General features: G+C 42.5%; 1 protein-coding gene across 37 annotated transcripts in view; it reads left to right on the top strand.

The window, feature by feature from the left end:
• Positions 1-11446, top strand: part of CASK (calcium/calmodulin dependent serine protein kinase) — a 437686-nt gene extending 426240 nt beyond the window's left edge. For all 37 annotated transcript variants that reach the window (XM_078364095.1, XM_078364094.1, XM_002762805.6 and 34 more), the window contains 2 exons: positions 2448-2531; positions 5841-11446. In XM_078364095.1, the coding sequence (XP_078220221.1) occupies positions 2448-2531; positions 5841-6017 (261 nt within the window). In that variant the 3' untranslated portion in view covers positions 6018-11446. The remainder of the gene's footprint in view (positions 1-2447; positions 2532-5840) is intronic.
• The last annotated feature ends 16129 nt before the right edge of the window (positions 11447-27575 follow it).

The raw sequence follows: 27575 nt of genomic DNA, 5'->3' as shown, positions 1-27575 counted from the left end.
AGCGAAACTTAATGTTTTCCAAGCAGTTTGTTTTCTGCTGTTGTAATGTGATAGCTGGAATGGAAAACATTAGAAGGATTGGGTAGCTGTCAGGCTGGGCCACTGAGTGGAGAAAAAAACATTTCATGCCCAGAGTGTCATTCTCTACTTCATCTGTGTGTTCCATTCAGCATCCAGGCTATGTGGACTTCCATCTAGCACTTAGAGTAGCTTCAGGGATAGAAGCAGATAGGACTTTTTCCCATCTCAGTTGCCCAGAAGCAGTCCTTGGGATGGGTATATGTGTGTGACAATGGGTAGGGCTGATGAGAAAACCTTGTCTCAGCTGACCATGTCTTTACCTGACCTATGAGCATAGGAAGGAAGGAAAAGACGCCAAAGATAATACTGACATAAAGGACATTTCTAAGTGAAGATCCCTGTTAGCTCACTTGAGCTATGTATGGACTTCATCATAATGTTTGTTGCTCGCTAAAGTCTTCAGTCACAAAAGGATTGGCAAAGAAATTGCCAGTTACCTCTTTCAAAAAATATGCAAGCTTAGAGAGCTTTCTTACAAGAGGAATCAGAGCCTAGGACTTTAAGAATTAAAGAACTTTGATGGATAAATACAATGTACCAGTCTCCCTTAACCCACAAGAAGATCCTCTGTGACTAAAATTCAGAAATATAATCCTAGTGAAAGCTAACCTTGCACTAAAAAAATAAAGAACCATGAATGTCAGATTTGTCTCTTACATGCCTATATACACAAAAAGGCTAAGAGAGTCCCTTCAGCCAAGAGAGTAGAGTGGTGTATATATGAACCTGCCTCAAAAGACAAGATAAATCCTGTACAAATTATATCTACTATTTGTACATTTTAATTTTTTCATAAAGGCAGTTTATGCTGGGTGCCATATTGGGCATGAGTGAGACAGCTGAACAAGATACATTCCCTGCCCTCAAGGAGTCCCTGGGGTCTTGGGTTTCCCATGTGATGCATACTTCAGGAGCACATGGGAAAGGACTTCCCAGAGAAAAGAGCATCAGTACTGAGTTCTGAAGGACTACTCAGCCAAGCAAAAGGGCAAGTAGGGAAGGGGAAGAGAGGGTGGGATGTCCAGGCAGAGGGAGTAGAAAGTCAAAAGGCCAGGAAGCCAGAGAGAGTCTGGCCCTTTCTGGAACTGGAATTAGTTCAGGAAGTCTGGTCCATGAAGGCAGAGAGGCAGAGAGAGAGGCTGAAGAGGTTAACCACAGGCATGCTTTTGTGCGAGAGATGTGGCATTCATGCTGAGGAGTATACATTTTATTCTGAGGCCAAGAGGGAGCTGTTGATGAATTCTGAGCAAGGGAGCCATGGAATTTGCATTTCAGAAAGATCATTCCAGTAGCAGCATGGAGTATGGATTGGGAAGCAGCAAAACCAGAAGCAGGGCGACCAGTCTAATTACTATTAAAATAAACCAGGCAAAAGATGGAGCAATAGGAATAGTGCAAAGCAAGCAAATTTAAAGACCATTTAGAAAGCAAAATATGTGGGGAACCGGATAGTTAGATTCTTGTGTAAAGGACAGCAAGATGTTTACCCCAGTGCATATGAATTAATTGCACATCCGTCACTTGTGAGTTGGGTACCTGTATGTGTTGGGTTTTGTTCCTTGGAAGGGAGTTGGTAACCTCCAAGGTAATCATATCCTCCTGGGGAAGAACTGAAACAGTAATCCCTTAGCAGAACCAACTCCCACAGCATCAGCGTTGCAGTATATCTATGCAAACTAGTAGCTTGCAGTTAGAGGTTTTCAATGCCTTGGAAAGGAACTGAAGGATCTCAAAGGCCCTTCTCTCTTGAGTGCAGCGTTTTCTCACAGGCCTACACATTGCCCACAGCCACACAGTGTCTTTAGTGACAAGACTAAGACACAAAGTCTTAGTTAGGGCTCCTAACTCCAGCCCTGGGCAAGGTTACCCAGGAGTCCCAGGGGTCCTTTCTGCAGAGCAACATACAGTTACAGTGGCTGGATTTGCTAGCAATCCTTGGCTAGCAATTTGAAATTTGAAATGTGAGGGTGAGGCCTCCAGATTAGTGGTAAAACCAGCCTGCAGGTCCAAGTCTCCCCTTAAATGCATTTCCTGTTGATAAAAATTCAGGCTACAACTAATAACCAGGTTTAAATGAACATTAACCAATATAATCAGTGTTAACTTTTATGAAGAAAATTAGATTGATTCAGGAGTCATAAGAAAAATGTCCAGTTGGTCAACTTTTCTGATGGCTATTGTCCATCCTTTAGAACAAAAAAGTAATATACGTTATATAAAAATTGGTACATTTAATAATACCTTGCCAAAAATTTGAATGAAGGGCTTGAAATTTTCAGTTGTATAAAAATTTTTATAGACTCGTTTGAACGTTACATTAGTTATTTCTTCTTTTAAGTCGGAATTTTTTTTTTTTCTTAACACAGGCACTGAAGGTCCTGAGAACTGCAGAGTTCGCTCCTTTTGTTGTTTTCATTGCTGCCCCAACTATTACTCCAGGTTTAAATGAGGTAAGAATCCATCTTTTTCCCCAAATAAACTGTAAGGGTCAAGCCTTAGTCCCCAGCACAGTCGAAAGTGTGTCAGTCTACATTTGCAGCAAGGCTGCTCTGATGAAATGCGATGTGGAATAGAATGGTACGTGAGACAGCCTTATCAGGAAGTTGACTTCTAAAATCTGAGGACAAACCCTCTCACTCCCACAGGAACTACCTTGTTAACCGAGGCGTCCCAGGCTGCCAACCCACTCCCTCTCGTGATAGGGATTGTGCAGCCCCTGGAGTGGAACCTTTGCAGAATTTCTCTCCAGATCCCTGGAGACTGCCAAACCTAGAAATGAGCTGTATACACTATTTAGCCAACTCAAGTCAGATACTGCCACAGAGATGGTGCTCATGAGAGTTGGCTGTCAACTTAGAAGGTTTTCCATTGCTGAGCAGATCAAAGGGTAGTTATCATGTGTCTGGTAGCAGCAGTGCCTATCTGCTGTAGGTTCCTTAGTTAAGTGGAGACTTATACAAAGGTATCCTGAAGACCATTGCTTTCACAGCTTCGAGAAATCATCAGAGGACTCTTGACTCTGTTCAGTCAGCACTGGCCTAAACTCACCCAAGCTTAAAATCTAGTTAAATCATGGCTTGGAAACTTTCCCTTTGTGTACCTTTAAGGAAGATTCAGGATTTAGATTTACCTGTGTTACTCATATTTTCCATCATTATGTTTTTGTTATTTCATCTGCAAGAGGTATATTCCTTTGTAAAATTCTACTTTCCCATCTTATTTAGTACACAAACATATTTGAAACTCCACATTGTGGTTAGCTTTTATCCTTTGGTTGCCATGTATTTTTCTTGAATCATCATCTTTGTTTTTGTTTTGCCTGTTTTCCTACCCTTTTACTAATTTTCCATAGCTGCCAAAATGGTGCAGAAAATTGCCTGTAAGTACCAGCTAGGAGGTGGTGAAATACAGCTTTGTTTCTTTTAATAGATTTAGAATGTAGACATTTTGTTCCCACAAATCCTTGCTTTTGCTGTTAGAATAAAGGCATTTTGTTTTCACTGAGTTAAACCCCGCTCACGTGTGAGTCAAGCACACAGACAAGCTGTTGTCGAGGAAGAGACTGACAAATATAGCTTCGTCTTAAAAGATTCTTAAGAGGGAGCTTTATTTTTCTGTAAAGAGACCTACATTAAAAATGTGATACTTTCAGCCATAAATTTTCTTGGATATTTTCATCAGCCCAGCTTGCTGAGCAAATCATAAACTCTGCTAGTGGTTTTTGAAGCTCAGGACTATATATTCAAATAGAATCCCCTGTGCCACAGAGTGATGTTGTGGGAATTGTTCCTTTTCATCCTGGTAGGAAGCACTCCTGTCTTTGGGTGAATGCACGTTTGCTAAAATGGCGTATTTTGCATTGTGTTGATTGTAAAGTAAAGCCACAGTGAAAATACTATGCTTTTTAAGTACAAGCAGAACTAGAAGCTGATGATTAACTGGGGTCCTATCTACACTGGGTCCTTAACACTAACATTCAAAGCATGCCCTGTCCTGCTTTGAAATGCGTGTAAAAGAGGACAAAACAGATAGGACATTCTTGGTTCAGAGTGTCCTGAGAGAAAAAATTGAGTTCCTGTCTGCTGTGGTGTCCACACATGCCCACTGCAATGCCAGGACAAAATCAAGCAAGTCTCTGTATCTCACTTCTAGTCCCCTTTTTTGAGAGCTATACCCAGAGAGCTGAGGCTTGCCTGTACCTCCCAGCAGCCTCATCAGGAAGGGTTTCTTGCCAGTAATAGGGGCCTTAGAGAAGAGGAGGGGAGGGGCCCTAAGCCAGTACTGGGCACTACAGCTCCTATGTCCTTGAAGATACCGCATCTTTTATTTCTTTGGAGCTCTGTCTCTGTCACCCAGAGCCCCCATTTCCTAGCAGAATTGCTCAGTCTGTTGATTTTAGATGTAATACTTGTAAAACCCTGTAACGACTGGCACTAGTCAGACAAGTGCTTGTTCTTTTGACAGCATTTATTAAGCACTTACTATGTGCAAGGCCCTATGCCTAATGCTGGGGCACAGCAACTACAGGGAACACAAGACAAGTTTACGTCCTAGCTGAGGAGAGAGCCACTAATCAACTAAAGAGGTATTTCATCATCTCTATAGATATTTAAGACCCAGCCCAAGCTCACCCACCTAGTGTATGGCAGGTGGGGGTGGTTAATTTCACTCACAAAGTTCCCTAGTGTCAAGGTTGAACTTGCCCTTTGGGAGTTCAGCATGACAAATTTGACTCATGAAGATGTACAGGCAGACTTCTTTCTGGTGGCTCATAAGAGACCCCTGTCTTGAAAGAATTTCCACTCTGTAGCGGAAGCTATACTTGCATGACAAGGCTGGATGCTAAACTCCCTCCTACTGTTGGATCCCTCTTGCAAGAGTTATAATCTGTGGCAACCTGTAGTTTAGGGAACGTCCTTTGTTGCAGCAAACTTCCCTAGAGTTCAGTAGCTTCTCTTCCATAAGTTTTCTTCATAAGAGATATGAGGACCTATGAATAGTGACATTTGTCTAGCCATTTCTAATGTAGACCAATTTAAGGGGGTTCGTCAGATGCCAGGTGCTGTTTATTGAAGAAACAGCCTTATTTCAGCCATTATTTGTAACGTTTAAAGAGCGTTTGCCTCTGGCATCAGCTGCTGTTGAGTGAGGGCCATTATATGTAATTGAATTCCTGGAACATGTGGAACTTTTAAGTAGAAGAGGAAAAAATACAACTTAATTTGTCATCCAAGGGCAGGGACTTAACTGATGCAAACACAGCCGGGCCCTGAGGCCTGGCTCCCATGAGCATGGAGGACCAAGGGGAGGCTGGTAAAGAGCTCCAGCCTTGCCACCGTAGCCCTCCTGCCAATTGGGAGAGCGGCTTGAGGCTAGAGCTGGGGGCTTCCTGCAGGCCTGTTTGGGCCACCGTAGCCACTGGTAACCCACACCTGGCATGGCCCTACCCCTCCTGACTCTGGGGACAGGCACAGCTAGGCCTGAGTGGGGGTGGCGTGTTTCCTGAAGAGTGTCTGTTTTCTCTGGCTCATCTGCTTTGTCATGGACCCTCCGTTGCATGTTGAGCAATCACTGTCTCCTCTGTCATGGAGCGGACTTGGCCTCGTGCCGGAATACGGCATGTCAGGTCTGGCCTTGACTGTTTCTGACACTGGGATGAACAGAAATGTGAAAAGAGAACAAATCCAACTGATTTCTCTCTTCTGTTTACTTTTCCCTCCTCTCATGCCCACCCCTACCTCCATCTCATCACCATTTAGGATGAATCTCTTCAGCGTCTGCAGAAGGAGTCTGACATCTTACAGAGAACATATGCACACTACTTCGATCTCACAATTATCAACAATGAAATTGATGAGACAATCAGACATCTGGAGGAAGCTGTTGAGCTCGTGTGCACAGCCCCACAGTGGGTCCCTGTCTCCTGGGTCTATTAGGCCTCTCCCCAGATATCTGAGCATAACTGGGAGCACCTCATACATGGAAAAGCCTCTTTGTTATCGGCCTTGTGTCAGCAGGTCATGGTCCCTAGAGACTACCTAGTTGTAGTGTGACCTACATTTATAATTATTGTCATGTCCAAATAGATAGGAGGAGAAAAACAATTACACACTAATTTAAAGAGACAGTATCTTTTTTAATCAGTTCTCCTAAACTTTAATAAAATGTATCTTTAAATGTATGTATTATTCAATCCTTTGGAATGTTATATTTTTGGAAATCATAGCTTTTTATTTCCAAGGCCCCTAAAAACTGCACAAAATAGATGCTGCTTTCTATAATCTATTTTAATAATAATAAACAATGATTCTGTTACCTTGACTGGGGGTGGAACACTACATTCTTTTTAGAGTCTGATTTTATGGATTGGAATATCTTTCTTTCCTTTATTTATTTGAAATAATTAGTGTAGTGATTACAAAACAGTCATAAATTTTTAAAGGCCTTTTTTCTCTCTTTTTTTTTTAGAATAGTATTTTTTTTTAAGTCCTTTATGTAACATCCAGATAATGTGATACTGTCTCTTTGAAGCACCCTGTAAACCTTTTAGAGATTTGAAGTTGGGTCTTGACTCTTAATGCATGTGGACAGTCGCGAGCGTTTATGCTGTCGGTGTGTCTGTGTTGGACAAAACAATCTGTAATCTACAGCAAAGTACATTCTACATTCCGTTCATGGGGCACACCCAGGGGAATAAGAATAAAATGCTATTATGACTAAGTTGTAAACCTATGCACATCCCTTGCATTTTGGGCAACTTTATAACAAAAAAAGAAACTGATTTTTATTAATAATAATCATGTAGTGAAATGTGTTTGTAATTTTGTCTCAGTTTAATTTGTCGTAAGGTGGGGGGGAATTGCTGGTTTCACCATTTCAGATATGTGTTGTCTAAAAGTATTAACGTTTTAATTAAGCAAAGAAATGAGGATTTTTAATCTGTATGTAATTGTTTTAAAGCACCCATTTGAAGAGAAAATACTGTGCAATGAAGAAACCAGTTTAGGCATTTGCCATAAACTGAAATATTCCAAGAGAATAATCTATAACAGCCCTGTAAATTCCTTTAAAATGATAACTAACAGGACAGTTTAACCAATTTTTTTTAAATATACTTCCTTTTATGTGTTCAATAATTAAATGCCTTTGGGTCCTTCATTTCGTTATAGATTTCTTCAGGTTTCCAAGCTGATAATCTTTTCAATTGTATAATTCATTAGATGCTCATCGAACCATTGAAGGCCCAGGAGTGAGTATCAGTTGGCAGGGTGACAATGTAGCCTGCCAGAGCATAGCTGGACCGCATCTGACTCACACAGAGTCATGCGCCCAAGGGCCACGGGTGTACTGGAGGCCACCTGTGGTCTCTCCTTCCTCTTGCTGTATCCCTTGGCACAGGGGAATCATCTGTCCTTGTTGTGTTAGAGACATTAACCATCTCATAACCCTTCCATGAAGTCACATTCTTCTAATACAGGAGATTCAGGCTGGGGGTTCTCAGACTCTTTGCCAGAGGTCAGTAGAATGTTTTTCATTAGCATGTGAGGGTGTAAAGTGCTTATATTAACCTGTGATCCTTGAAAACATACCATCGTTTTTTGGTTCCTGTAGGTTAGATGGCCTTGTCACTTTGTGCCTTGGCAGGATGTGCAGGGTGTGTTCTGAGCTGAACAGCTCCTCTTAAAGGACCAAACAGAGAAGGCATTAGTATACTTCTTTTACATTGTCAACATACTACCCCCCCACCAACCCACCACCTATTATGAAACGATGGCGATTTTTTTTCTGATGTTGTTCTTTGTCGGTGACTAGATGAGTCTGCAACTTACAAACAAGGTATTGAGTGAACTACTTCTGTTTGGGGCCCACAGTGGGGTGACCAAGCCACCAAACCAGAAACAAGCTCAACAGTTGTCTCACCCTAGTTGGAGAGAGAAGAGTTGGTTAGGGCTGTGTTAGGGACCGATTCAAATCTGATCAATGCCAAGGCCAGACAGTCATTCCTGGTATGGTACTGACCACAATTCGGGCTCACTAATATGAAGATGCCTGTTCTACCTCTTTTCTGGTGAAGCACAAAGACAAATACAACTAACATATGGGAAACAGAAACTTCCCTCCCTCTAGTGGAAACCCCCATGCGCCCACTTACCCTTTGAGCCCATATCTCCAGAGATGCTGTCTCGAGCTATCTGCCATGTTTATAAAGGTAGATTAAGCAGAGGAGGAGAAAAGCAATGACAACTTAAATGTCTGTGGCCCTAGAATTCACAGGCACTGTAGCACCCGTCCTCTTCTCAGTGGCTTTGTAAGTCCTCTGAGAAGCACACAGGCAGGCATGGTTCTTGCCATCATTTGGATGGTGAAATTCCTGCATCAAGAACTCATTGACTTCTCAAAGAGGTTATCTGTTCCATTCCACTAATACATGTCTTCTCTAAAGCAGTGTCTTTATGACCTAGCTACATATATGTAAATTTCTGAATTTAGAGTAATTTCAGTACATTGCTACTGCTGCTGCCACTACTGCTACATTGCAATTGCCTACTAAGCAATCAGAGAAAATTGCTAAGAGCTTCTTTACTGCTTCCATTCCATCAGCAGAACCTTTGTGTGTTTGTTTGTTTTGTTTTTTTTTTCCTTTTAAAGACCAGAGCAAATAGTACTAAATCTTACTAGTGGTCAGTTGAAGTATTGGAGAGCCATATTTTGAAGGTTCTCTCCCCTATCCAACCCCATTCCCCACAGCAAGAAAGGGAGAGTTTTTATATGTTGGATTCTTTGTTAAAAAGATGAAATGTCCTGATTTTCCAATCACAAGGCAGTAATTACTTTGCACATGAAGCATATCCCATTTTAATGCTAAAAAGGGAAATGTCGCTCAATTTAATTCATCTGGAAGTTTCCCGGTGTCAAGATAACATTGTAGCCTTTTAAAATGCTAAATGTATCTCTTGTCAGGTGAGATGGTTTGAAATATTTGCTCAGAGAGGAAAAGAAATGGTTGACCTACTTCTCGGTATTTGCATTCAGAAGGCATCCTCCCAGCCCATCCTATTGGTGGCAGAATATCTAAAGATGTCACAAAGTCCCCCACTGCAGGAGAAATGCAGGAGGTGTTCCTGTTCCTTCTCAGGCTGCTGGAGCCAGCCAGTGGGCCAAGCCTTTCTCTGAGCTCCAGGCAGGCCTGGGCTGCAGCTACTATTATCTTTTTACAGCCTTTGATCTGATCACTGCAGAGTTCTTTTGTTTTTAAATCCTTGTATTTGTCTCTTTATTAAGGCTTCAAGTTTATTTCTTGAAAAAGTTTAGTCAATCAAACCACCCTCCAGGAAGATTCCCAGACTGGGAACTGCCCCTGAAAAACAGGGCAGCCCAAAGCCAACTCTCTTTTGTCCCCCACTGATGTCATGTCCTTTTTTTTTTTTCCATTTCAGGCCAGTTTCTTAACTTGAGGCAAAGAGAACGTGTTGCTAAAGCTACCAAGAAAACTGCTTGATTAACAAATTCTTAATAGAAATGCTTCCCACACTGTCTCCTGGGAAAGAGGAGCAGGCACCTTGGAATCGGCATTCCGAAACCAAGCTCCGTGCCGTCCTCATCCCTCCTCCTTCTTGCTTCCTGTTATCAAACTTGTGTGTGTTTCTTGTTTCTCTTTTTTTCAGAACTGAACACAGCCTCCTTATTCCATCCTCTTGACTAGGGCTTACAATACTGAGAGTGATTACAGCCTGTAATAGGTTAAAGGTACCTGAGTGTGGTGCTCTTGTTCTGCACCTGTAATTAATTCTTCTATTAAAAGATGCTTTCCTTCTCACTGCAGCTTACAGAAAGGCTACAAGCTTTAATCACAAATCATTTCATTTGCCAGAGCTTTTCTTTTTTTTACTCCTTTAGAAATAAGATTTCCCTCTCTGTTTGGAATCTCTGGATACAGGACTCTGCTCCAGGTTCATGGCCTGATTGGCTTTGCCCATGCACACATATATCAGTTTGCCTTAAACTTGGAGCTATGGGGAGTCTCGGATTTTCCAGCTTTGTGGGTGAGGTTTAGCTGTCACATACATCCAGGAAGTGGGGGAAAAGGGAGAAGAAGAGGATGTTCATTACCATTTTACCATCCGGTCTTTCCCCTGCTTTGCTTTGTGCAGCAGGTGGGCAGACATATCCCACAGAAACAGAAGTAGAAAGAGGGCCGGACCATCTCTGGGGCCAGCACTCCCAAGTCTTAGCTCTTTGTGTGGATAGAAAATCCTGAGCTCCCACCACCTCTCATCTGACCCTCCATCAACTCCCTTGAACCTGTGCAAATGGACCGAGCAAAAGAAAATGGAAAGAGATGTTTGTTGCCACACAGGAGACCTCCTTTCTGGCCCCAAGCACAACTCCATCTCTGCGATGCTCAGAAGCTCAGAATTTAGCTACTGCTTACGTGTTCGCTCCATTCTCTCTGGTGTGTGACTGAGGGAACATGCCAGTGTTCTTATTGACAGAGGCTTAGGGGTGACCATCTCTGGACCCAGAGGAAGTACAACCTCTGTACTGGGAGTTGTCCTTGGGAACAGAAATAGGCATTCCTCCACAGTGAATGGCTCCCTCTATTTTTTTTATTTGGAAGAGACCAAGAATTGGGGGAATTGATTTACAGTCTTAGCTGTTTCCCGGAATGTCATCTGTGCAGGCAAGGTGGGCGGCTGCCGGGTGCAGCAGGCAGCGTGACTGATGTGAGGGCCGCACAACCCTCACGTGCTGAGACCCGAGTATCGTGTTTGATTACAGTGTAGGCATGTCGCCATTCAAACTCAGTTCTGGGGTGGTTTTGCATAAAGTTTTGCCAACGTGTTCTTTTTTCTGTATGTATTATTGCCTTTTTATAAAAGGTGTTGAAGTATTGTCTCAGTGATAAAAAGAGAGAGATGTTAATGGTTGTTGTATATTTCACCGTATCCAATTGTAAGTATTTGCAGGGTACAGCAGAGCCTTAGCTTACAAGAGCGTTTGTGCAGAGGTGTCCCTCAACACCCAGGAGCTGAAGGGATTGGAAAGGTTTGGATTCTTTGTAAATGTCCTGCTTTTCTTTCTCTCTGTGTGTATCTATTTACATGCCTTAGCACACACCCTCCCATCCTGATCCCTTTGCCCTGTCACCGGAACAACCAGAATGCTGGTGCGCTGCCAGCACAGTACAAGTTGATGAAACCCTAATCAGTTATCTTGTGTGACAGGGGAAGAAGAGAAACTCCATAGTATTCTTTGTAGAATATACATACCTGTAGGATGCTGTGTAATGGGAAACCATAGAATTGGGCTTTTGTCATTTCAAAGTTGGAGAAATGTATGAATAAAATGTATAAAACATGAAAAATCAGTTGTCTCCTCAGATTGCAGGCCAAACAGCTTGGGGACAAACAACAGAGGGTTAAAGGAAGGGGGATGGCCCGATTTCTAAAGGCCCCTGCAGAGTTCATCCACACAGTTAGGCCTCAGACACCTTCCCGCAATGGGTGGGGTGGGGTGGGGTGGGGGTGTTGCAGAAGGACAGCTCCTGCCCCTGTAGAGGAGCACGACCCAGGCTCCTGGTGTCCATCCTGGAGGTTTCAGTCTTCAGCCATGGCTGTTAACAGACGGCATCCTGCGAGCAGTTCCATCTCAGTTGCTTGCATTTGGATGCAGGCTTAAAATAGTTTCATCTTTAAAAAAAAAGAAAGAAAGAAAAGAAAAAGTCTAAGTTGTGACATCTCCTAGAAATAGAAGTCTAAATTGATTTCGGTGGTGTAGGCGCCGCAACATGGAAAACGTGGCCCTTGGTTGACATTTGCATCAAGAGCCGTGGGAGGAAGCCTGCTCCAGGACTGCCGCTCCACCCAGTGACTTTGTGATTTCATGGTTTGATTTGATTTCTGGCTGGAGTCTGGGACGTGCTTCCTGGCGTGCCTCCCTAACCTGCTTTACACACGATTCCTTCCCTGCCTTTGTCCTACACTTTCCTCAAGCAAGGAACCATGGTAGCTTCAGAGGCAACACTTGTATGTGTCACACACACCCCAGAAAGAGCCCAGGCCTGAATGAGCCTACCTGGCTCACTTTCAGAAGGCCCATATGAAGGAAACATAAACTAGCAGTGATTATTTGCTTTACTCAAGTAAACATCAAGCTACAGAAATTGTATGGAAGAGTCTAGGCCACATTCAGACCCAAAATTTGAGCCCTGGCCTTTTAGTTGGGGAAATCCCAAGTTAACCTTTGTACAGATTTCTTACCCTAGATATACAGAGGACAGAAAGCAAAATGCTACCATTAAGCTCATTTTTTTAACTTCATGGTGTTTAAAACACATCCAACATGTCAGTGTTAAGCTATAGAAAATATAAACGTCTTTCTGTGTTTTTGCCCAGTTTGCTTTAACATGATAAGCTGAAGAAATAACACTAGGTATTATTCCATGAACTGCCACAGCTGACACTGGTGATCAGCAGAAAGAATGCAATGAGATCAGTGCAGGGTAGTAAAGTTCAAGGTCACTGAGGGTAGCAAGCATAAAAGGTCAATGCTGTAGTGCAAGTGTGCAACCCAGCCACTAAAGGAAGGGATGCTCTGGGAGAGAATGTTCCAGAAAGTGGTATGGGACTTTATCAACAAGTGAGCACACAGCAAGGTCTGGGGCCTGCAGATGAAATCCCATGGCTGTGGCAGTGTCGGAAATACTGCACCCACCACATGTATTCCCTATTCTCCTCACCCATAATTACCTTTCAAGCCAGCTGCAGTAGTTCCTGCCTGTAATCCCAGCACTTTGGGAAGCTGAGGCGGGCGGATCACGAGGTCAGGAGTTCAAGACCAGCCTGGCCAAAATGGTGAAACCCATCTCTACTAAAAATACAAAAATTAGCCAGGCGTGGTGGCTCACACCTGTAATCCCAGCACTTTGGGAGGCCAAGGCAGGCGGACCACGAGGTCAGGAGATTGAGACCATCCTGGCCAACATAGTGAAACCCTGTCTCTACTAAAAATACAAAAATTAGCTGGGCGTCGTGGCAGACACCTGTAATCCCAGCTACTTGGGAAGCTGAGGCAGGAGAATCACTTATACCCAGGACTCAGAGGTTACAGTAAGCAGAGATCACACCACTGCATTTTAGCCTGGCAACAGAGAGAGACTCCGTCTCGGAAAAAAAAAAATACAAAAATTAGCTGGGCGCGGTGGAGGGTTCCTGTAATCCTCAGCTACTCTGGAGGCTGAAGCAGGAGAATCACTTGAACCCAGGAAGTGGAGGTTACAGTGAGCCAAGATTGTGCCACCGCACTCCAGCCTGGGTGACAGAGTGAGACTCTATCTATAAAAAATTTTTTGAAAAACCTCTCAGGGGATGGTGCCCAGAAATGTTTTTGCCATAGACACATTATTTGGCAGGATCTCGAAAAGCTTCTATCCACTGCTCTTGCCCTCTTCTCTCTTCCAAAGGCAGCTTTATAACCCCTCTCCATGGCCACTTGCCCTACAGAGAATCTAGCTCCCTTCTGCCACCACAGTGATCTGATGAACAACTTGAGAGTGACAGAGAGGGCAGCCTGCTAGGACCTCAAAAGTGGCTTCAAGCCAGGCATAGTGGCTCACACCTGTAATCCCAGCACTTTGGGAGGCCAAGGCAGGCCGATCACCTGAGGTTGGGATTTCAAGACCAGCCTGACCAACATGCAGAAACCCCGTCTCTATTAAAACTACAAAAATTAGCTGGGCGTGGTGGCGCATGCCTGTAATCCCAGCTACTGGGGAGGCTGAGGCAGGAGAATCACTTGAACTCGGGAGGCGGAGGTTGCAGTGAGCCAAGATCGCGCCATTGCATTCCAGCCTGAGTAACACGAGCGAAACTCCATCTCAAAACAAAAAAAAAAGTGGCTTCAGGCCTGCAGGATGTTCAACTGAGGCCAACTGGAGATTATGTACAAAGCAGGTGGCAGCAGCTTAGCCACACAGATCAACAACTTACCACAGAATTTCCCCTAGAACTTTCTGGGGGTGGGAAATGTTCATTTCTTGTTTTCAGTGGTGGTTGCATGGGTGTATACAATGGGCAAAACACATCAGACTGAACACCTAGGATCTGTGCATTTTGTTTTCTGCAAAATATATCTCAGTTACAAAAAAGAAACAAGGAAAACTATGATCATTTTTGCAGCTGCCAAAACAAAAATTTCACTTGACAAAATTCAACACCCAGTTCTAATTTAAAAACAAACAAAAAACCCTTAAAAATAAGATAGGAAATATTCTTAACATATACAGAATAACTGTTTCAACCCACAGCCAAGACAATCCACCTATTGCACCTAATGCAAGTGACACAACAAATGCATTAAAATTGTCATTATTTAAAAATTAACATATGATCATCATAGAATCATTAGCAAATATGGATTAAGAAAAAAGTAGATTCAACCACATTCTGCTATGCAGAGCCAACTGCTATAAACGTGTATATCTGTCAGGCTAGCAGGCTAATAGAGTGTGTGTGTGTGTGTGTGTGTGTGTGTGTGTGTCTTGCATTTTTTTTCTTGTTGTTTTTGAGACAGGGTCTCACTCTGTTTCCCAGGCTGAAGTGCAGTGGCATAATTGCAGGTCACTGTAGCCTTGACCTCCCAGACTCAAGAGATCCTCCCACCCCAACCTCCCAAGTAGCCAGGAATACAGGCATGTGCCACGGCTAATTTTTGCATTTAAAAAAATTTTTTTTTCACACGGAGTCTCACTTTGTTCCTAGGCTGGAGTGCAGTGGTGCGATCTCAGCTCACTACAACCTCTGCCTCTCAAGTTTAAGCAATTCTCCTGTCTCAGCCTCCCCAGTAGTTGTAACTACAGGCGTGAGCCACCACGCCCAGCTAATTTTTCTATTTTTAGTAGAGATGGGGTTTCACCATGTTGGCCAGGATGGTCTCTATCTCTTGACCTCTTGATCTACCCGCCTCAGCCTCTCAAAGTAATGGGAATACAGGCATGAGCCGCCACGCCTAGCAACTTCCGCATTTTTTGTAGAGATGGGGTTTTCAACATGTCACCCAGGCGGGTCTCAACAGTCCTCCCACCTGGGCCTCCCAAAGTGCTGGGATTACAGATGTCAGCCCCCTCCCCCACCTGCCCCTATACATATTTTTAACACAGTTCAGGAAGTTTGTAACACTCTGTTTTATTACATAACATAACCTCCTCCATCATAATTATTTACTATTGCTTTTATTTATTACTTATTTTTTTTAGGGTCCTACTCTGTCACCCAGGCTGCAGTGCAGTGGTATGATCACAGCTCACTGCAGCCTGAAACTTGGGCTGAAGGGATCCTCCCACCTCATCACCCCATGTAGCTGAGACTACAGGCACCACCATGCCTGGCTAATTTTTGTATTTTTTTTTTTTTTTTGAGACGGAGTTTTGCTCTTGTTACCCAGGCTGGAGTGCAATGGCGCCATCTCGGCTCACCGCAACCTCCGCCCCCTGGGTTCAGGCAATTCTCCTGCCTCAGCCTCCCGAGTAGCTGGGATTACAGGCACGCGCCACCACGCCCAGCTAATTTTTTGTAATTTTTAGTAGAGACGGGGTTTCACCATGTTGACCAGGATGGTCTCGATCTGTTGACCTCGTGATCCACCCGCCTCGGCCTCCCAAAGTGCTGGGATTACAGGCTTGAGCCACCGCACCCGGCCTGTATTTTGTTTTTATAGAGATGAGGTTCTGCCATGTTGCCCAGACTGGTCTCAAACTCCTGGGCTCAAGCAATCTGCCAGTCTCAGACTCCCAAAGTGCTACTATTGCTCTTAAAGCATTTCTCAACAGCAGAACGAAGTATAACTGTTGGGAGAGACACAAAATTGTCCATATTTGCTAATAGTATTATTGTATACCTTGAAACACAAAAAAGGACAACTAGACAACCATTTGCATTGCAGAGCAGGTACTCGGGAGGCTGAGACAGAAAAATGACTTGAGCCCCGGAGGTGGAGGTTTCAATGAGCTGAGATTGCACCACTATACTCTAGCCTGGGTGACAGAGCGAGACCCTGTCTCAATAAATACAAATAAATAAATAAATAAGAGCAGGTACAAAAACACCCAGAAATCAATAGTACTCTTATATATTCACAGTAAAGTTAGAAAATTTAATGAGGAAAGGATGCCATTCTCAACTGCAACAAGTTTTTTCAAACTAACAAAATCCATAAGACAGGTAGGAAAAAAGGGCAAAGCTGCCTTGAGAATATAAAAGACGTGAATCAACAGAGAGAAATGTTCTTGGATGAAAGAATTAAATATTTTAATAGCATCAGTTCTCTCCAAATTAATATGTAGGCTTAATATCAAATCAGACTCCACACAATGATTTTTCTGGACCTTTATAAAATGACTGTTCATCTAGAGCAATAAACAGGAAATTCTAGAGGGAAAAAAGAGGAAATGAAGGATGAATAGCCTTTTCCCACGTTAATCTATTCTCCAGCTAAAACAGTTAAGATATACACTAGGCCTGGTGCAATGGCTTATGCCTATAATCCCAGCACTTTGGGAGGCCAAGGTGGGCGCATCATCTGAGGCCAGGAATTCAAGACCAGCCTGGCCAACATGGTGAAACCCCATCTCTACTAAAAAAAAAATACAAAAACAATCTGGGCATGGCGGCACATGCCTGTAATTCCAGCTACTTGGGAGGCTGAGGCAGGAGAATCACCTGAACCCGGGAGGTGGAGGTTGCAGTGAGCCAGGATCGCACCATTGCACTCCAGCCTGGGCAACAGAGTGAGACGCTGTCTCAAAAAAAAAAAAGATATACACCAAAGTAAGTTTCAGCCAAATTAAAGAGCTGAATATTAAAATTCGGTGTTAGAAAATGAAAACAAATAGAATGAGTAGTCAGTAAAACTCTGGAAGAGGGTAACTTTTTAAGCTTATGCAGGAGAAAAAAGTCAGAAAGCAATTGAAAGATTTGACCCCACGAAATAATTATAACTTTTATATGAAAAAGCTGTAGACCACAAACAGAAAGAAAAGATATTTTACAGCAAATATAGTATACAAAGAGTTAATATATTTATTACACAATAAAGTTACATAATGTGGTTAAAAATGCTAACATCCCAACATCAAACAAAGGACATAAACATTTAACAGACTATACAGAGAGCTACTATTAAAAACATTGAAAAATACCTCAATCAAGAAAATGTAAGTGGCAGGGCACAGTGGCTTGCACCTGTAATCTTAGTACCTTGGGCAGCTGAGGCAGGCAAATTGCTTGAGACCAGGAATTCAAGACTAGCCTGGGCAACATGTCGAAACCCCATCTCTACAAAAAATACAAAAATTAGCTAGATGTGGTGGCATGCGCCTGTAGTCCCAGCTACTCAGAAGGCTGAGGCGGGAGGATCACTTGAACCCAGGAAGTGGAGGTTGCAGTGAGTTGAGACTCCCTCTCAAAATAAATAAATGAATTAATTCATTAAAATAAAAATAATAAAGGCAAACTGGACATGGTGGCTCACACCTGTAGTTCTAGCTACTCAGAAGGCTGAGGCAGGAGGCTCACTGGAGCCCAGAAGTTCGAGGCTATAGAGAGCCATGACTGCACCACTGCACTCCGGCCTGGGTGACAGAACAAAACCCTGTCTCTAAATAAATAAATAAAGGCAATCGAGCTGGGTGTGGTGACTCACACCTATAATCCCACCTAGAGGGGAGGATCACTTGAGGCCAGGAGTTTGAGACCAGCCTGGGCAACATAGCAAAACCCTGACTAAAACATTTTTGTAAAAAGGTAACCAGTACCATTGACTAAACCGTCACTCTGATGTTCCAGTCACTGAGTGTTTTGTATGCCTCAGCGTACCCATCCTCAGCCCTCTGACCTGAGGGCTCTCAACCATAAATATGAATAAATATCTCCAAATTTAAATAGTGCTTTATGATAGGACAATCAACGAAGTTTTTTTACAAGTTTACTTGTAATATTTTATTATTTATTTATTTATTTTGAGACCAGTCTGACTCTGTCACCCAAGCTGGAGTGCAGTGGTGCGATCTCAGGTCACTGCAACCTCTGCTGCCCGGATTCAAGTGATTCTCCTGCCTCAGCCTCCCCAGTAGCTGGAATTACAGGCGTGTACCACCACACCCCCTAATTTTTGTATTTTTACTAGAGATGGGGTTTTGCCATATTGCCCAGGCTGGTCTCAAACTCCTGACCTCAAGTGATTCACTCGCCTTGGCCCCCGATAGTGCTAGGATTACAGGCGTGAGCCACCGCACTGGACCCACACATTTTGTATGTGAAAAATTTACAAATTTTTTTTCTTTGAGACAATCTCATTCTGTCTCCCAGCAGGAGCTCAGTGGCAAAATCATGCCTCACTGCGGCCTTGACCTTCTGGGCTCAAGTGAGCCTCCCACCATGATGTAACCCTGTCTCTACCAAAAACACAAAAATTAACTGGGTGTGGTGGCACGTGCCTGGAATCCCAGCTACTGGGAAGGCTGAAGCAGGAGAATCACCTGAACCAGGGAGGCGGAGGTTGCAGTGAGCTGAGACTGTGCCACTGCATTCCAGCCTGTATGGTGACAGAGCAAGAATCTGTCTCAAAACATAAATAAATAAATAAACAAATAAACATAGAATTAAAATGCCTGTCACACCTGTAATCCCAGTACTTTGGGAGGCCAAGGCAGGGGAATTGTTTGAGGCCAGGAGTTCGAGACCAGCCTGGGCAATATAGTAAGACACCGTCTCTACTAAAAATAATAAAATAAAATTAGCCAGGCACGGTAGCACACACCTATATTCCCAGCTACTCAGGAGGCTGAGGAGGGAGGACTGCTTGAGCTCAGGAAGTCCAGACTGTGGTGAGCCATGATTATGCCACTGCACTCCAGCCTGGGCAAATGAGTGACACCCTGTCTCAAAAACATAAGATAAAATATATGATAACTCTGACATATAAGTTAAAAAAGAGGAAAACAGTGTTACTATGTCTTAAGCTCTTTCCATTGTCAAGGGAGAGGGGATTAGGATAATTAATTTGTCAAGTCAAGGATGTAAGCTTAGCACAACCATTAAAAGAAAAATAAGAGTGCATAACTTCAAAGCTAAATTAAACAGGACACAGTCACCTGGACTCAGAAGAAAGCAACATGAGTAGTAAGTGTCCAATGAGGAACTTTATGATCAGGGTGCCAGTAATGGCATCTGGTTGTCAGGGGCAGAGGTGACAGAGGTTTTGACTCCCATGCCTAGCAGCAGTGGCCATGGGGCTTCACAGAAGGAACCCCTAGAGACAGTTTGAATTTTCTTTTTTTTTATTTTCTTTACTACTGAATGTCTGGTCCACGCCAGAATTCTTTTTTTTCTTAAAGATAGGGTCTTGTTACATTGCCCAGGTTGATATCAAACTCCTGGGCTCAACCGATTCTCAGCTTTCTGAGTAGCTGGGACTACAGGTGCAAGTTACCATGCCTAGCTCACCCCAGGGTTCTTCGAGCTACCCTAATCGTTTTTTAAATTCTAAATTTAAAGAATTAAACTTGAGATGAGGAGAGATCCAAGATGGCCGATTAGGAGCCGCTCAGGATTGCAGCTCCCAGTGAAAGCATGGAGAGTGAGTGGACGCCACATTTCCAGATGGATTTTTATTGCCCACAGACCAGGAGATTCCCAGGCAGAGGAGCCCCATGGGTCGCCAGCACAGCTGGTTTGGCTGGTGCAGCTGTTTGGCTGGCATGGCTGTTTTTGCCAGTGCAGCTGTTTTGCCGGCGGTTCTCCGTACAAAATACACTGGTCCAGGCGTCATTTCAGCTGGTGATTAGAGCTCCTGGCAGACAGAGTTGCCCATTCAACTGATTAAAAAGGGGACTGAAACAGGGAGCCAGGCCAGGAGATTCCTGGGCTAAAAAGCGCCATGAATCTCAGCACGGCTGTTTCAGCAGGCACAATGGGTCGCCACACGGGAAATCACACAGATCCCGGCACCTATTCAACAGTTGACTGGAACACCTGGTAGACAGAGTCAACCATTCAACTAAAAAAAAGTGGGGGGCTCTGAGTCAGGGAGCCAGGTGATCAGGCTTGGCTGGTCCCAACCCCACAAAAAAAACAGCAATTGGAAACACTCTGGACTGAGAGTTCCACAGCAAGCACAGCTGAACCCTGGATGGTCCAGCTCTGTAGGGGAGGAGCGTCCGCCATTACTGAGGCAGTCCATCACTACGGAGGTAGTTTGCCATAGCTGAGGCAGCCCACCATTGCCGAGGCAGCCCGCCATTACAGAGAGAGTCCGCCATTATAGAGCTGGGCCACCATGGCTGGGGCAGTTCTAACTACACCTGTATAAACAGGACTGCAGGGAATGATCCAAGATGGCTGATTGCTAACATCTCGGGATTGCAGCTCCCAGTGAAAGCGCAGAGAACAAGAGGACGCCACACTCTCAGACAAATTTTTGTCGCTCATGGAGCAGAAGATTCCCAGTGGAGGAGGCTCACCGGTCACCAGCACGACTCTAGTGGCCGGCGCAGCAGTTTTGCCGGCACCTCAGCACAGCAGCTCTTGGTGCAGAGTAAATGGGACTGGTTCCCCTTCTGACCGAGGTTTGGAGCTCCAAGAAGGCAAAGTCGCCTATTACAGACTCAAGAAGGAAGCCAGACTGGAGATTCCCGGGCAGAAAAGCACCATCAGTCTTAATGCCGCTGTTTTGGCCGGTGCCGTGGGTTGCTCATATTTTGGCCCTGGGAATTAACAACTTGTACGTCCACTCAGAGACCTAATTTGAAAGTTGGTAGTTACAAAGACGACAGGTGGATAAATTTACAATGATGGGAAGAAACCAGCGTAAAAAGACTGAGAATACTCAAAATCAGAATGCCTCTCCCTCTAAAGAGGATCACAGTTCCTCATCAACAAGGGAACAATGCTTGATGGAGAACAAGCACATCCCATTAACAGAATCAGGCTTCAGAAGATGAATAATAAGAAACTTCTGTGAGTTAAAAAAAACATGTTGTAGCCCAATGTAAAGAAACTAAGAACTTTGAAAAAAGGTTTGACGAAATCCTAATGAGAATAGACAACTTAGAGAGGAATATAAGTGAATTAATGGAACTGAAGAATACAATACGGGAACTCCGAGAAGTATGCACAAGTTTAAGCACTCGAATTGTTCAAGCAGAAGAAAGGATATCAGAGGTCGAAGTCCAACTTAATGAAATAAAACGAGAAGACAAGATTAGAGAAAAAAGGATAAAAAGGAATGAGCAAAGTCTCCAAGAAATGTGGGACTATGTGAAAAGACCTAATCTACGTTTGATAGGTGTACCTGAATGTGACGGAGAGAATGAATCCAAGCTGGAAAATACTCTTCAGGATATTATCCAGGAAAACTTCTCCAACCTAGCAAGGCAGGCCAATATTCAAAGTCCAGGAAATACAGAGAAGACCACAAAGATATTCCTCAAGAAGAGCAACCCCAAGGCATATAATCGTCAGATTCACCAGGGTTGAAATGAAGGAGAAAATGCTAAGGGCAGCCAGAGAGAAAGGTCGGGTTACCCACAAAGGGAAGCCCATCAGACTCACAGCAGATCTCTCAGCAGAAACCCTACAAGCCAGAAGAGAGTAGGGGCCAATATTCAACATCCTTAAAGAAAAGAACTTTCAACCCAGAATTTCATATCCAGCCAAACTAAGCTTCATAAGTAAAGGAAAAATAAAATCCTTTGCGAACAAGCAAGTACTCAGAGATTTTGTCACCACCAGGCCTGCTTTACAAGAGCTCCTGAAAGAAGCACTACACACAGAAAGGAACAACCAGTACCAGCCATTCCAAAAACATACCAAGTGGTAAAGAGCATCAACACAATGAAGACTCCGCATCAACTAACGGGCAAAACAGCCAGCTAGCATCAAAATGGCAGTATCAAATTCACACATAACAATATTAACCCTAAATGTAAATGGGCTAAATGCCCCAATCAAAAGACACAGACTGGCAAATTGCATAAAAAGTCAAAACCCATTGGTGTGTTGTATCCAGGAAACCCATCTCACATGCAAGGATACACAAAGGCTCAAAATAAAGGGGTGGAGGAAGATTTACCAAGCAAATGGAGAGCAAAAAAAAGCAGGAGTTGCAATTTTCATCGCTGATAAAATAGACTTTCAACCAACAAAGATCAAAAGAGACAAAGAAGGACATTACATAATGGTAAAAGGATCAACGCAACAAGAAGAGCTAACGATCCTAAATATATATGCACCCAATACAGGAGCACCCAGATACATAAGGCAAGTTCTTAATGACTTACAAAGAGACTTAGACTCCCACACAATAACAGTGGGAAACTTTAACACCCCATTGTCAGTATTACACAGATCAATAAGAGAGAAAATTAGCAAATATATCCAGGACTTGAACTCAGACCTGGACCAAGCAAACCTAATAGTCATTTTCAGAACTCTTCACCCTAAATCCACGGAATATACATTCTTCTCAGCACCACATCACACCTACTCTAAAATTGACCACATAATGGGAAATAAATCACTCCTCAGCAAATGCAAAAGAACAGAAATCATAACAAACAGTCTCTCAGACCACAGTGCAATCAAGTTAGAACTCAGAATTCAGAAACTATCTCAGAACCGCACAGCTTCATGGAAACTGAACAACTGGCTCTTGAATGTTGACTGGATAAACAATGAAATGAAGGAAGAAATAAAGATGTTCTTCGAAACCAACAAGAACGAAGACACAACATACCAGAATCTCTGGGACACATTTGAAGCAGTCTCCAGGGGAAAATATACAGCAATAAGTGCCCACATAAGAAGCAACAAGAGATCTAAAATCAACACCTTATCATCAAAATTGAAAGAGCTAGAGGAGCAAGATCAAAAAAACTCAAAACCTAGCAGAAGACAAGAAATAACTAAGATCAGAGCAGAACTGAAGGAGATAGAGACACAAAAACCCTTCAAAAAATCAATAATCCAGGAGCTGCTTTTTCGAAAAGATCAACAAAATAGACAGACCACTAGCCAGATTAATAAAAAAGAAAAGAGAGAATAATCAAATAGATGCAATAAAAAACGATAAAGGGGATATCACCACAGATTCCACAGAAATACAAACCATCATCAGAGATTATTACAAACAACTCTATGCACATAAACCTGTAAACCTGGAAGAAATGGATAAATTCCTGGACACTTGCCTCCTCCCAAGCCTAAACCAGGAAGAAGTTGAAACCCTGAATAGACCAATAACAAGGTCTGAAGTTGAGGCAGCAATTAAGAGCCTACCACACAAAAAAAGCCCGGGTCCAGATGGGTTCACAGCCGAATTCTACCAGACATACAAAGAGGAGCTGGTACCTTTCCTTCTGAAACTATTCCAAATAATCCAAAAAGAGGGAATCCTTCCCAAATCATTTTATGAGACCAATATCATCCTGATACCGAAACCCGGCAGAGACTCAGCAAGAAAAGAAAACTTCAGGCCAATATCCATGATGAACATAGATGAAAAAATCTTCAATAAAATACTAGCAAGCTGATTGCAACAGCACATCAAAAAGCTTATCCACCATGATCAAGCAGGATTCATCCCAGGGATGCAAGGCTGGTTCAACATATGCAAGTGTATCAACGTAATCCACCACATAAACAGAACCAAAGACAAAAACCACATAATTATCTCAATTGATGCAGAGGGATCGATCCAAGATGGCCGACCACTAACAGCTCAGGATTGTAGCTCCCAGTGAAAGCCCAGAGAACGAGACGACGCCACACTTTTAGACAAATTTTCGTCACTCACTGATCAGCTGATTCCCAGTGGAGGAGCCCCACGGGTCGCCAGCACGACTCTTGTGGCCGCTGCAGCGGTTTTGCCGGCGTCTCGGCGCAGCAGCTCTTCATGCAGAGCCAACGGGACTGCTTCCCCTACTGACCGGAGTTTGGAGCTCCGGGAAGTCAGAGCCACTTGTTGCAGACTCAAGAGGGAAGCCAGACCAGAGATTCCCGGGCAGAAGAGCACCATCAGTCTTACCGCTGCTATTTAGGCTGCCACAGTGGGTTGCTCGGATCCCAGCACTGGGAATCAATAAGTCAGACGTCGACTCAGAAAACTAATTAGAAAGGCGGTTCATCTACAATGAAGGGAAAAAAACAGCCTAAGAAGGCCGAGTATACTCAAGGTCAGAACCCATCAGCAACAGAACAAGCCCTGATGGAAAAGGACTCATCAGCAACCGAACAAGCCCTGATGGAAGAGGACTCATCAGTAACGGAACAAGTCCTGATGGAAAAGGACTGTGTTCCATTATCTGAAGTAGGCTTTAAAAGGTGGATGATAAGAAACTTCTGGGAGTTAAAGGAACTCGTTCTAACCCAATGTAAAGAAACTAAGAACTTGGAAAAAAGGTTAGATGAAATGTTGAAAAGAATAGACAATATAGAGAGGAATACAAATGAACTTATGGAGTTGAAAAATACAACACGAGAACTTAGTGAAAAATGTACAAGCTTAAACAGCCGAATGGATCAAGCAGAAGAAAGGGTATCAGAGGTCGAAGATCAACTTAATGAAACAAAACAACAAGACAAGAATAGAGAAAAAAGGATAAAAAGGAATGAGCAAAGTCTCCAAGCAATATGGGACTATGTGAAAAGACCTAATATACGCTTGATTGGTGTACCTGAATGTGACGGAGAGAATGAATTCAAGCTGGAAAATACTCTCCAGGACATTATCCAGGAAAATTTTCCTAATTTAGCAAAGCAGGACACTATTCAACCCCAGGCAATACAGAGAACACCACAAAGATATTCCTCAAGAAGACCAACCCCAAGGCACATAATCGTTAGATTCACCAAGATCGAAACGAAGGAGAAAATATTAAGGGCAGCCAGAGAGAAAGATCAAGTTACCCATAAAGGTAAGCCTATTAGGCTTACAGCAGATCTCTCAACGGAAACCCTACAAGCTAGAAGAGAGTGGGGGCCAATATTCAATATACTTAATCAACAGAACTTTCAGCCCAGAATTTCATATCCTGCCAATTTAAGCTTTACATTTGAAGGAAAAATAAAATTTTTTAGGAACAAGCAAGTACTCAGAGATTTTATTACCACCAGGCCTTCTTTACAAGAACTTCTAAAAGAAGCACTATACACAGAAAGGAACAACCAGTATGACCCTTTCTAAAAATACACCAAAAAGTAAAGAGCATTAACATAAAGAAGAATTTTTATCAACAAAAGGACAAAATAGCCAGTTAATATCAAATGGCAGCAACCCTAAATTTAAATCGACCAAATCTCCCAATCAAAAGATACAGACAAAATCTAACGGTATATCCAAAGATATACATAGACTCAAAATAAAGGGTTGGAAAAAAAAATGTACCAACCAAATGGAGAGCAAAAATAAATAAATAAAAAGCAGGAGTTGCAATTTTCACATTTGACAAAATAGATTTCAAAGCTACAAGGATAAAAGGATTAATGTAATAATAAGAGATCTTAACACCCAGATACATAAGACCCATAATGAGATTTAGATTCAATGAGACAGAAAATTGATAACGATATCCGGGACTGGAACTAAGATCCAGAACAAATAAACTCAATAGAGCTCTCCATTTTAAACACACAAAATATACATTATCCACAAAATCTAACGATATATCTAAAGATATACAAAGACTCAAAACAAGGGGATGGAAAAAAACTCACCAACCAAATGGAGAGCAAAAATAAATAAATAAAAAGCAGGAGTTGCAATTCTCACACTTAATAAAATAGATTTCAAAGCTACAAGGATGCAAGGGTAAAAGGATTAATGCAACAATAAGAGATCTTAACACACAGATACATAAGACACATAATGAGATTTAGATTCAACGAGACAACAAATTGATAACGATATCCAGGACTTGAACTCAGAGCCAGAACAAATAAACACAATAGAGGTCTCCATTTTAAACACATAAAATATGCATTAACCACTTTAAACACTCAAAATATTGATCGGCCATTATTGAAACCCATTTTAGGAATGAAGTAATATTCCTTTTTCCCTCTTTTTCTTTTTTTCCCCTTCTTAAAAAAAAAAATAAAATAAAATAAAACAATACCAGAAAATCTCTCTGAACTTATTCTGGTTTGTGAGACTGCTGGATAGAAAAAGAAAAGAAACAAAAACAATAATAATAATTCAAATTTGCCAGAGTACAGAATAGACAGCTGGCTTATGCCTATAATCACAGCACTTCGGGAGGCTGAGGTAGGTAGATCACCTGAGGTCAAGAGTTCGAGACCAGCTTGGTCAACATGATGAAACCCCTTCTCAACTAAAAATAAAAAATTAGTTGCAAATGTCAGGTAGAGAATACAGAAAGGCTGTGTGTGAGATGATTAAAGAAATAAAGGATACAATCACAAAAATGAGCATAACATAGAAAAACATCAGAAATAAAGAGGCAAGCTTAAAAAAAAATGGAAATGATAGGAAAATTCCAGGAATTAAAATTACAAACTCAGAGACTGTAATGCATAGCAAGTTAGATAGTATCCTTTTCCTAACTTTTAGTAAGATGCTTACTACATTAATTTTCATTAAAAAAAAAAAAATGATGCAGAGAAGGTCTTTGACAAAATTCAACAGCCCTTTATGCTAAAAACCCTCAATAAACTAGGTATTGATGGAACATATCTCAAAATAATAAAAGCTATTTATGACAAACCAACAGCCAATATCATACTGAATGGGCAAAAACTGGAAGCATTCCCTTTGAAATCCGGCACTAGACAAGGATGCCCTCTCTCACCACACCTATTCAATATAGTATTGGAAGTTCTAGCCAGAGCAATCAGACAAGAAAAAGAAATAAAGGGTATTCAAATAAGAAAGGAGGAAGCCAAATTGTCTCTATTTGCAGACGACATGATTGTATATCTAGAAGACCCCACCATCTCAGCCCAAAATCTCCTGAAACTGATAAGCGACTTCAGCAAAGTCTCAGATTACAAAATCATTGTGCAAAAATTACAAGCATTCCTATATACCAATAACAGACTTAAAGAGAGCCACATCAAGAACGAACTGCCATTCACAACTGCTGCAAAGTGAATAAAATACCTAGGAATACAACTAACAAGGAACATAAAGGACCTCTTCAAGAACTACAAACCACTGCTCAATGAAATAAGAGAAGACACAAACAGCTGGAGAAACATTCCATGTTCATGGTTAGGAAGAATCAATATCGTGAAAATGGCCATACTGCCCAAAGTAATTTACAGATTTAATGCTATCGCCATCAAGCTATAAATGACCTTCTTCACAGAACTGGAAAAAACCACCTTAACCTTCATATGGAACCAAAAGAGAGCCCAAATATCCAAGTCGATTCTAAGCAAAAAGAACAAAGCAGGAGGCATCACACTACCAGACTTCAAACT

This window comes from Callithrix jacchus, chromosome X (genome assembly GCF_049354715.1).
Source record: "Callithrix jacchus isolate 240 chromosome X, calJac240_pri, whole genome shotgun sequence".
NCBI lineage: Eukaryota > Metazoa > Chordata > Mammalia > Primates > Cebidae > Callithrix > Callithrix jacchus.
Note: the sequence above shows the minus strand (reverse complement) of the source record. Positions and strands in the feature narration are given on the sequence as shown.